General features: G+C 40.0%; 1 protein-coding gene across 2 annotated transcripts in view; it reads right to left on the minus strand.

Annotated features, from left to right (window-relative positions):
- The window catches only part of sox6 (SRY-box transcription factor 6), a 127,733-nt gene that overhangs the window by 60,320 nt on the left and 55,333 nt on the right, over window positions 1-12,080 (minus strand). For both annotated transcript variants that reach the window (XM_054771279.1, XM_054771280.1), the window contains exon 6: window positions 6,685-6,774. In XM_054771279.1, the coding sequence (XP_054627254.1) occupies window positions 6,685-6,774 (90 nt within the window). The remainder of the gene's footprint in view (window positions 1-6,684; window positions 6,775-12,080) is intronic.

Below are 12,080 nucleotides of genomic sequence, written 5' to 3' on the forward strand. Positions count from 1 at the left end.
TGTGGACCTTACCTGCCGTTTGTGAGAGTGATGTAAATTTTGCATCCTGCAAAACATGCCACGAAAAATATCTCGCCAAGTTACCGCGTTAAAAAAGGTTTAATTTAATACATTTGAAGGACAACCACTTGACAGAGTCTGGTGAGTTTTTGAGGCTCACAATGTGATCATCTTTCAAACGGCAGCTCATGTAGCCAAAACGCTGGACAACACTTGCTTGTATGTGTGTGACAGTTGGAATTCTAAAGCAAATAACCCCAAAAATCATCAGTCTAGATGACTAGCCTCTCTCAGCAATGGAAGACACCGGGTTTGTCGACTGCTCTCTCACTTGGAGCCCCGCTGCATGATACATGAAAGTCCTGCTAAATCTCCATCACACAATGTACTCTCACATCCAAAGTCTCCTCAAAGAAGGCGCCTCATCCTCTGTACGTTTCACGAGTGATACGTGATACCAGTGACATGTTCTCTTGAAAAAGTAAGTCAAATACTGTATGTTTTTGTCTAAATTAAGGTTATTTTATGGTTCCCTTTTTCATATGATATGGCCCCTAGCAGGGGTGCACTTCCCCACTTCCGGTTTATGCCCTGCCCACTCCAAGTACAAACATGGATACAGATAATTTAGATGGGTGAACAGATACAGATACAGATACAGATACAGATACAGATTGTGGTGTACTCGCTCATCTCTACTTCTAAAAGTACGTTCAGTCAAAAAAAGGTATGTGCCTGTCATGAGCAAATGCACATGTGGGTGAAGTCAGTGGTCATCTGACCCTGTTGTCCATTCTTTCTCAGCAAAAAACAAAGAGCTGATTGAGGAACACCTAAAAATGGCTTTGAATATAAGGGTTGTCAACCCAAAGAGTCTTCCCTCTAAAAGCAAAACTAAAGGATTCAGATGGATTATCGGGTCCCAATGTCCTAAAACCAAGACAATACCAATAACAGTCGTTATACCTGTCATGCTGCTCACATGTAATAAAATTAATAATGTTAATCTTGTCCATCAAAAATGTACAAGCAACACTCAGCAGCATCATGTCGCATCCGCTAAAAAACTGGACCATTTTCTGCAATTTTCTATGATATTCACATACTGAGAAACTTGTTGAAAAAGTCCGACCCCATGTATATGTGTGGCCACATATACATCGTAATTTTTTGGTTATTTCTCAGACTTAAAATGATTTAAGTGCCCCCGGCAGATGCTCTCAAATGGAGCGGAATTTGAAGTGTTTATTAATAACAGTCCACTTCATCTAGTGGTGCTCTACTGACGACGGTGAACAGTGATGGAGACTAATATTTTGATGATAGAGGAAGCCACACTCTTCAGCATAATTATGTTAATCTAAGAAAGCTGCACCACTCCACTGCCCATCCATGACACTGTTCAAGGTACTTCAACAGAACCAAGATAGAGACTCGGCCTAAACATATCACTTCACAGGATTGCCAGTGACCCTGAAATTCATGCACAAGGGAAAAAAAATGAAGCATTGCTGCTGATCTTTAAGTGTTTTACAACATTGTTATTATTATTTCAGATAACAATGCAATGTGATGAAGAGAAAGCATTCTACGATAAAGAAAAAAGTTTGCAATTCATATACTTCATATAATTCATATACTACGTCTATATTATGATGATTCGGCCCTTGTGCCCTTAAAATATAACGCACATAAACAGTTTTCAAAGTCTGCCTTGAGCAAAGCTCTAAAGACTATGAGGCAGTGCTCAAGGTAAGCTTCCTGTCTGCACAGGGCATTCATTTAGTGGTGACCATTAGAACTGGATGTACTAGCTACATTGCACTGTCCAAAAGAGAACTTAATAACTGTTATTCTTGAAGTGTAGCAACACTTGGGTGTATGTTTAAACCACGTATAAAAAGTCTTTACATGGATGGTATTGTATTGATAATTGTTTCTCAAGTAAGCTCAAATGTTCACCTCTCAAGTCAAGGGGGAGGTGATGGCTTCTGTACAGTATGTGACAAATTTGAGTACATCCCTTACATTTCAGGAGCAATATTTCTTACCATATATCTTCTCAAGGGACAATACTATAGAAGATAAATGGATGGATGGATGGATGGATGAAACTTGGATGTACTTTAGTCAGTGTACCAATACTGTAGCTGAGTACCAAGATAATTGTGCCGTGAAGCATGCTGAGGGAAACATGGATTTCATCATCGATCATAGATCATGTCTTATTAACAATAGAGTGTATTTTGTAATGTGGATTTAAATCTATATTACTAAATCTTTATACAAGGTGTGATTCAAATCATTTGTCATTCTCAAAAATAATTAGCCAGATTTGGATATATGGTCAAATGTAAAGCTTTTTTCTATAAGTGGTTACAATACTGTTTTTCTTAATGTCAAACAGTACAAGGCATTTTTACCCAGTTTGTGTAACTTTTTGTACACGCGATGAACTGTTTTTCAACTAAATCACATTTTAGAGAATGTTCAATCCAGTGTGTTCCAGCTTTGTCACGTCCAAATGTTCCTCACATTAGAAAAATGATTAATACACTTGTTTATTTCAAGTATACAGTTTATAAAGTCAGTACTTATACAAACCCAGAGAAAGCCACAAAAATGTAAATCTCAAACACACAAGCCAGCAAATATAAACACTTGCTTTCTTACCTGCATTTCCACAAGTTAAATTGTACAATTCATTAGAGGAGAAAAACACACAGTTGAACACTCCAGTACATTCATCTGGCGACTGTGGCCTGAGGAATAATGATTTACTGTGGCTCATATTTCAACTGAGCGCGGAGGGCAAACACTTGACTGAGGTGTTGTGCACAAAATGCTAACTGAGGCATTTTGGAAGGGAGCAACTGGACAGATACTGCTTTGTGCTGTTTGTTTGTTTGTGCAAATGTAATATGTGAGGTGTCGATTTATTGTAGTCATCATTTTGGAGGCAGTCATTTGGTGTGACCCCACCTACTGCACTGGCTTATACTAACGGACTTTTATCCCTTACGTATTTCTGTGTGTGTGTGTGTATATATATACAGTATATATATATATATATATCTATATATATATATATATATATATATATACACACACACACGCACATATATGTATGTACGTTTTGTACATTGTGTTTGTTTTTCAGACATTGAGGTCCATTTTAGGTTGATCTGTTTAAAAAAACAGAATGTTTAATAAACCAAAATTTGCACAAAGCCAACCTATCATGCAGTCTCACGTTGATAGGTGTATTTAAAAAAAAAACTTTTAAATGATCTTTCGAAGGTACACTTGTTATCGATAAAAACGGCAATGTGCGATTAATTACAAGTTAACTATGGACAACATGAGATGAATTGTGATTAAATATTTTCATCGATTGACAGCTCTAAAAAATATTTCTATATACTGTGTATACTGTAAATGTGTGTGTGTGTTGTGTCTGTGTGTGTATGTACTGTAATATATAATCTATAATGTGAATGTATGTGGCTGAACAGTTTAAGCACAGAGTCTGAGGAGCACAGGTACAGCTGGGCTAGCCTCAAATCAGTCTCAGCTGCCGCTCGCCCTGCCCTGTGTTCTCCTCCTAAAGCGCTTCCACTTATCTGCTTGCCACAGGACCGCCTGTGTGCACCCGACCACTGTCATGTAGACACCATTCCCAAATTGATTGTGACAGTGTAAGAGCCACAATTTTCGTGCTTCAGATTTCAAGCTGCACATTTTAAAGCCAGTGTACAATGTTAAGCTTTTTTTTCCCTCTCTTGCAAATTCCAAGAGAATGAATACGGCTTGTGTTCCAATTTAGTAACTAGATATTTTCCTTCAGTTTGAATACACTCTTGAGCATTATGCTTTTTCTTTTTTTGCCCCCTCCCAAACCCTCACCCCCAAAACTGGCATTCATCAGGGAAACGTAAACAGTTCTCTTGAGTAGCAGGTTCAAAGCCCCTGCACATAGTGATGCATGCAGCACAGAGCACCCTTATCTACCATAGGACTGTATATTACTGTATTTGTGTACAAATGGGTGTGCATTGACCACTATGTTTGGTACAATCTCCTGTGATCCCTTCCACGAACTCTACACTAAATTCTGGCTTTATAAAAGTAATTACTTATAAAATACTTGCTTGTAATAATTTAACTTAGTAATGTATAATGGGTGTTTCCAATATTATACTATTTGGCTATGAGATAAATGAGCAGAGCAGAATAGTGAAGACACTTTTCAATTCAAGGTTTTGTTGGCAAACTCTCGCAGTGACGCACTCCAAAAAAAAAAAAAAAAATGCAGTGGAACAATAAATATTTATTAAAGTCCATTACATTTTGTACAAAATCCTACGAAATTCATGTGGTCTTAAAGTGAATGCACTATAGTGTAGCAATATCACCTGCAATCACCTGTTTTATGGTTTTGATATATTATGATAAAAAGGGAACTAAAGTTAATATCTTCACAAAGTACCTATCGTTTCTCCCTTTCCTCTTTCCCTCTATTATCTGCTACTTTCTCTGGTTTGTACTGGCTCCAGTCAATCTCTTATTTACTTTGTGGTTTATTCTTAGTGATTTAATCTCCTCATCATTTTGTCTGCATTTGACAGCTAAGCTAAGGTATGAAAACAGCTGAAGAACTGACTGGTGAAAATAAATCCCTCACTAATCCACTTTTGTCAAACTTTTTGCTGTTGATGCTGACGACCGAACAACATAGAATCATTCATTCATTTTCGACAGCTTATTTTATTCAGAGTTAAGGTGAGCTGTACCAGCTGACTGTAGGAGAGAGGCGGGCTGCACCCTGAACTCGTCACCAGTCAATCACTGGGCACATATACTGGAGATAAACAACTATTCACACTCACATTCACATCTATGGACAATTTAGAGTCTCCAATTAACCTAACATGCATGTTTTTGGAATGTAGGAGGCAGTACCCGGGAAAAACCCACGCAGAGCTGAGAGGACATGTAAACTGCATTCAGAGAGGTCCAAGCTGGGATTGAAACTCAGGTGTGATTACCACATACACAATATGATATACAAATTCTGTCGCGCCTATTGCTAAATTACTTTCTCTCAGCCGATCCCGCCACTTGCCTGAGCAGTAAAACAATTATGTCAGTTGATACGACAATAACAAAGCTAGTGAATAGTGTGCTCAGGATAATAGGACGAGTATACGGTGAGTGATTAGCACAGAACAAACTACAAGGACACACAACCAGTATGTACCGCGTGCCAGGCTCTTTTAACAACTTTCTTTTATTCATCTCAAACCTACAGGCATGTTTTCTTTTTGTGGTTAGTTTTAACCAAACAATGAATGGCACCTCTGCTTCATCATAACACTTAAGATCTTAATCAGAAGGTGTTTTCTGCGTGGCACTTTTGTTTGTATTTTAATTAGGCGGACCTTGTGAGTCTCCAACCCTGGACTCCTTTTTAATTGCCTGTATTTACCACATCAGGCAAACATCAAACAGAGAGAGAGAGGGAGAGAGAAAGAGAGAGAGAGAGAGAGAGAGAGACAGAGAGAGAGAGCAAGAGAGAGAGAGAGCAAGTGAGAGAGAGAGACATTTGTAAGCATGAGCACAAAGCAGCCCTTTGAAATGTCTACAGTCATATGAAATGTTACGCTAATTAAAAACCTAAGGCTGCCACTGTGATAGCAGAAGCATTTCTATTAGGAACTGAGGTGCACGGACTGTCTCTATAACTCAGGTACAGACAGTTGCTGTAATGTTTATTATCAGGCCTCCTACCTGTTTACAGAGCACCATTCATCAGCAGCGGAAATGCCCTGCCTGTAATTTAACTGAGCAGGTTTCAAAAGGCTAAATCACGCAAACTATTTTACACTGTGCACTTTGATCTATCGTGACATACAGTATGCAAGGGACAGGCACAATGAATCTAGTCGACCATTCTTTTGGAACGATATCTTGATTTTGACATGTTTCAAAAGTTATGTGAAGAGAGTTGGGATGATTTTCCTTGCAAATGAAACAAATCGTCATTTGCTGAAAGGAATCACGAAGGAGGAGATGAAGAACCGGTGACAGCCTGGTGTTATCAGCCAGCTGGTATTGTGCTTTCCTGTGCTGTATAAACACTCCAGCTCTCAGTAACAGTCGGTGCTAAGAACTAAGAAGCAGCCCTGCCCATCCGCGGCCCACCTTCACCCTATCATAAACAACCATAATCGGGGAGTAGTGATTTGTGTTGCACTGTACTGCACTTGATATGCAACATGGCCCATTCACTGTCAGAGTTGAGACTTTTCACTAAGAGGCAGACCTCTTTTAGTGGCATCTCAGCACACGGCAGGTTCAACAGTTACCAAGAGACACGAACAGCCTGCATGTGCTGCAGCAGAGCTCAGTAAGGGTATGACTCTTGTAATGCCGCTCAGAGATTGAGAATGAGTGTAAATTGGCCAGAATTTAAGAGGCAGCACTTTGGAGAGAGGTGGACATTCCAACAAAAGATAAATGGGGGGATCTCAATGAGGAGTGCAGCCAAAGGCCTTTGTCTTATTTAAAAGTACAAAGTTGTTTCTGAGATTATGCAGCGGCTGATAGGAATGAGGAATGTGTGGTGTGATATTTGTGCTGCATATAGGACTGTGCTGGATGTGATCATTATGCTCTGTTTACCTTTTACATCAGCCAGAAGATCACTCGTGTTGAGCCTCTCCATCTTCTCTTTCCAGTCTTTAGAAAGCAGTTTCTCCATACATGATGATTCTGTAAAAAAGATAATGTGTCATTATAGATAATGAAAATTCGGGTGGAGACACATCAAGGTATTTCTTTATGTGCAAGTGTGAGAAAAGCTGAGGAAGGAGGCAGACAGTGTAGGCATACCATAAGGGCAGCGACACCCATTAATCGGAAGGCAAGGACTGAGACTAGGTAGGCGTTCACATAGCTGCCAATGATGAAAATAATTAACATTTGTCCAGCAGACAATGAATCAGGGGAGGAATGGCTGCAATCTGCCATGCTGTCGTTGGGATAGCTGATAAAGAACACACTGGGCTTGCTGACCCAGACCTCTGCCATCCCAGCACTGCTTGTAGGTCAACTTGTTCCCATCAAACACCAGCAACAAGAGCAAGCCTCTACCTTGAGGCTCTATGTTCACAAACTGCTTTAAGCCTTAAACTAGAGCACGACGTCTGCAAAATGATTGTCATGCAGTTTCAAGGCGTTGAGGCACAAGGTCCTCAACAAACAAAGTGGACAAGCTATGTGTCGTGTGTCAAATGGCACAAAAACTCTATGTCTGACTATTATTTTAAGAAGTTACGGTTAGCTATATACAGTAGGAATAATCTATTGACATAAAAATCCACTCAATCGTGTGGGCTTGATTGGAAATTTAGTAATGACTTGACTGACACTTTGAGTCAGTTTGAGTGCACTGCTTGGCTACAACCACCAGAGGAGCTGTTGATTCAACTACTTTGTGGAAGAAACACAGTACATGATGTTAACTAATGGAAGTTGAGATATACCCATGCTGAATACGACACTGGTATAGAATCAATTGTTCAGAAGATTCAGAGAGAGTCGCCCATCCCTTTAGATGAAAAAGCATTTCCAAAATAACAATTCATCAATTAACTGATCGGTAAATTTCCCCAAAAAGAATCAAGGACTCTTGGTCAAATGCCAATCCCTTGTTAGGGAGTCAGTGTTAGGGCATTCGTTTAAGATATTCAATTTGATGTTACCTTTGTCAACAAATTACAATACAATATTACATTCTAGAGAGATCAGCGTTTGAGTGTGTGCAATTATGTCTCATCCCATTACTATTAGTGTCCTTGGCATCAGTCACAGATTGAAAGTGTTTGAAAGACATCACACAAAAGAGTCACTCTTATTCACCTCTTAGCTCAAACACTGTTGCTCTTCCTAACAACACACAAACTTCAGAGGGACGAGGGAGTTAACAGGGGGTCAGTTGTTTGTTGTTGCCTTGTTTAAGGAGGACTTTCACGGAGATCAAACAGAGTGACCATTTTGTTTGATTGTCCACTTCCTCAAATGTGATGGGGTCGACAGGACATCTTCAGCTCGGGGGTCATTATAACATTATTTCTGCTTTATTGACTTTCCAATTCCCAGCTCACAGTGTGTCCCCTTGACCCGACGAGGGAGGGAGAAAAGGTTATGTGTGTTTCTCAGTATGTTAACTTCCTGTGTGGCACATCTTTTTAAAACTAGAGGGGATAAAGGCTGGAGGGAGTTGAGCTAGCATCGTAACCATAACAAAAGCGCTTCAAATTATTGTCCTCAGAGAAACGTCAGTGCGTGACATTGATACCCTGAAAAAGATCTTATTTTAGAGCGGCTGTGACTAAAGACAGCAAGTCGTCCCTAAACCGCAGGGTTGGTGGTTTAAACCTTGCTCCCTCCGCCTAGTCACTGTCATGTCCCTGTGCAAGACACTTCACACACCTATCCTCCAGTGCTGTATTATTTTAAAGTGGGATTAAACAAACACAGTCAACATATGTCAGAATGCACACATATGCTCCTGTTTTTCCTTGTGCATACACACACACTTTCATCGCAGATGCTGCTCCAGCACTTGATCATTAAGGAATGCACCAACTGGTGGAGATAATGTGGTGCCAGCTTCCATTCTACTCCAGTCCTTCCCCTCCCTTCCACCTCCCTCCCAGGAGAACAGCCACTCCCTCACTTCTCCATCACCTCCGCTGCATGGGCCAGACCCGACCTGCCAAGTCTTCCGACAGGAGAGGCTACAGCTGGAATGCACCACTGTCCTCCCTGCCTTCCACCTGGAAGAGCTGAATAATGGCCCTGGATTAGTCAATAAAATAACCAAATGAATTCAGATAAACTTTTTTAACTATGTGTGCTTCAAGATGGATCAATTCTGAAGCATTTCTCCATATATTTTTTAAAACAAGAATTTCAATTAATCAAAGGAATGCTATTTGACTGTCTAAATATACAGTCTAAATGTTTGGTATGCCAGTGCATGGTATTGGCAAAGTAATTACCATCATAACACTGAATAGTTTTATATTCGTTATTTAAAAAAAAGGGCTAATAAAATAATAAGCCAAATATTATTGGATTGCCAAGCAACACACTAAAAAGTTTTAAACTACAACAGTTTGCTGTTTGTTCTCTTCACATGCAGGGCAACTGATTCCAACAAGAGAAGGGTCTTGTATGTTTATTTTTATTTTCTTATGAGGGCTTCTAAAGCTCTCACACCCCCGACCATCCCATTGCTTTTCCTCCCCCTCTCAAGATAAAATGCTCTGTAGCTCGGGAGCAGGCCATTCAGCTGGGATGAGAATGGAATGAAAACAATAGCCCTTATCAGGCTGTTATTTACATTTTCCCAGCATCGCTGCACTAGACAGCTTGGCTTGTCACCAAGCCCACATCACCCCACTGGACCTGGACCAACTTTCTCCAGCCCCAGCGATTCCAGCGGTCCCTGTGGACCCTCGCCTGGCACAGACCTCCTCCACTCTGCAGCGAGCACAGATAGCAACATACAAGACAAAACTACAAGAGTGTGTGTCCAAGACGTGCTCCCATTGAGAAGGGGAATGTTTTTTTGGATTACTAAGCCTGTCTGGGTCGCATTGTCTCCTCTGGGGATGGTGCTCTATAGCTGGAAAAATGCCCTTAACCTTTTTTCCCTGAAACTTCTGGAGTTTCCAAGTGGCACTCTGAAAGTGAAGAGTCATCTGCCAAACTGTCAATGTTCATCTGCTATCAGAACTGTCATCTTTATGCGTACATCGTCTGCAATCTTATTGATGTGGGTGAGCAGGTTAAGGGCTCGAGACACATAACCTAAACGATAAATTGGCATGAAAAACTACAGTTTTTTCCCCTCATAATAATAACAAAGCAACTGATCCTCATAAATCTTGACAAAAGAATGTTTCAAGGTTGATATGTGACATAAACAAAGTACCTGGCAGTCAGCACATCATGTTTGAGTATCATGTTCACTCTGAACCTGACTTGTGAAGTTGTCAGAGGCTTTACTGTTAACTTTCTGTCCTCACTTGCAGAAAAGTAAGGATGCCTCTCTTTAGCCCTTTTTTTGCATAAAGTGTCCTGTTTTATGTTGCAAATACAACACTGGCCTTTTTATGTTTGTCCAAACCGTAAAATTGATGTTTGCATACAAAACATGTTTTGTTTGCGTTTGACTGCAAAAGGTCAACTTACAAATACCCAACCTGGCAAGGCATTTGGTTTAAATCAAACCATGTCATTATTTAACTGAGTCCAGTGTATATGCATGTGAATACATACAGTATAATGCCCAAGCACATGAAAATAATTTCCACTCTCAAAGGTTTCATTAACTACATTTGTTGATGTTTCAAAATGGTTTGTCACAACACGCAGCAGTGGGTGTTTGATTACAGTGTGTTGTCAGCAGTGAAATTGTTTCAACTGTCTGCCGCCACATTCTGAGCCTCTCCGTGTGCACCGTTCTCCTGGGAGAAAGATGATACTCACGTTTGAGTGTTTGTTGAGCTAAAAAGCCGCTGGCAGAGGAGAGAGAGGACTATCTAGAGAGAAATTAGCCACAAGTCAAGGATAACAGTCTGTGGGGAATATTTTGAAGGATTTGCAGTCTTGTGTTCCATGCTAAGCAGCATGCCTCTTCTCATTTACTATAAAGGGCTGCCTTCAGGTTTTATAAAAGCGGAACTACTGACACTTACTGTGCGTTAGGACTCAGACAGAATGTATTATACTGGCCGAAATTTGGGAGGAGATGGAAATTTGTACAAATAGCCACTGCACCTAATTTGTCACCACAGACTCACCACAGCCGCAGAAGTAGGAAAGAAAAGCAGTTGCGCTTTTAGTGAATATGCATAGGGGGAAAAAATGGCAGTGGGAAGGTAAAAAATAGTCAAAATGGACACATTTCAAATTGTGATTAATCCAGATTAATTGAAATTGTGATTAATCTGATTTTAATCATTTGACAGCCCTGCTGGATAAATGATCATTTGAAACTGATATCTAAATAACAATAGCATTTCTTACAACAGACAGAGTCTTTGTTGATCTCAATAACAAGCCAAGGAACAGAAATATTAAACACAACTGCATGGGAAATTTACATTATGAGTTATGTCCTTGTAATGCTTCTTTCTTTCTTCTTTTCATACAAAACGACTAAGTAAAGCAAATACATTTCTTTAGTCAAGACTGAAAAAGAATTAAGAACAATGAGAGCTTGGTGAATGGCTGACATTGTGTCTTGCACATGTTCACAGTAAATCAGCTGTTAAAAATATGAGAAAGGATTAATGCGGGGTTTATGGAGGAAGTACTGTATTAAGGAATATCTAACAGTTTGGCAAGTGGTGTATATAGAGGAAGCGATTTAGTCATTAAACATCTTTTAAATACACATTTTATTGATATCTTCGCTTAAACTGCATAGGTAATTCTGTGCATTTCCATCAAAATAAGCTGGGATGTTGTTCATACCTTTTGCAAGCTCTTCCCCTCTCTCTCTGTCTGCATTTAGCATTACAGACAGCTTTAATTCAGGCTCACATTTCTGTGAATGCCAGTCAGACAATGATAGGCTGACATCTACAGTAATTTGCCATCCACTCTCCACTGCATGGGAAACAAATCAAAAGTCGAGATTGATTTAAAGAAAGAAAATGACTGTGATACGCTCCAAGGAGTCCTTTGAATATCGTAATCACAGACACACTAAAAACAAGACCCCCATCATCACACCAAATAAAACATAATAATCAGAAGAGGCAGGCAGGGAAGTGAAATGCAGAGAGAAAACATGTTTTTGTCATTCAGCCGGTAGTCCCTGAGACAACAGCTGTTAGTGCCGCAAATACTCCTGAAGTCTACATAATCATGGCGTTATTGAAGCGAAGACAAAAGGGGCACTAATTGCAAGGGAGCAATCGGAACGCAATAGGTTACACACCCGGGTGATGCCGCACAATGCAAATGCTAAAGAGGGAGCCGCGAGGGTAAAGAGAAAA

This window comes from Dunckerocampus dactyliophorus, chromosome 3 (genome assembly GCF_027744805.1).
Source record: "Dunckerocampus dactyliophorus isolate RoL2022-P2 chromosome 3, RoL_Ddac_1.1, whole genome shotgun sequence".
NCBI classification, from domain to species: domain Eukaryota; kingdom Metazoa; phylum Chordata; class Actinopteri; order Syngnathiformes; family Syngnathidae; genus Dunckerocampus; species Dunckerocampus dactyliophorus.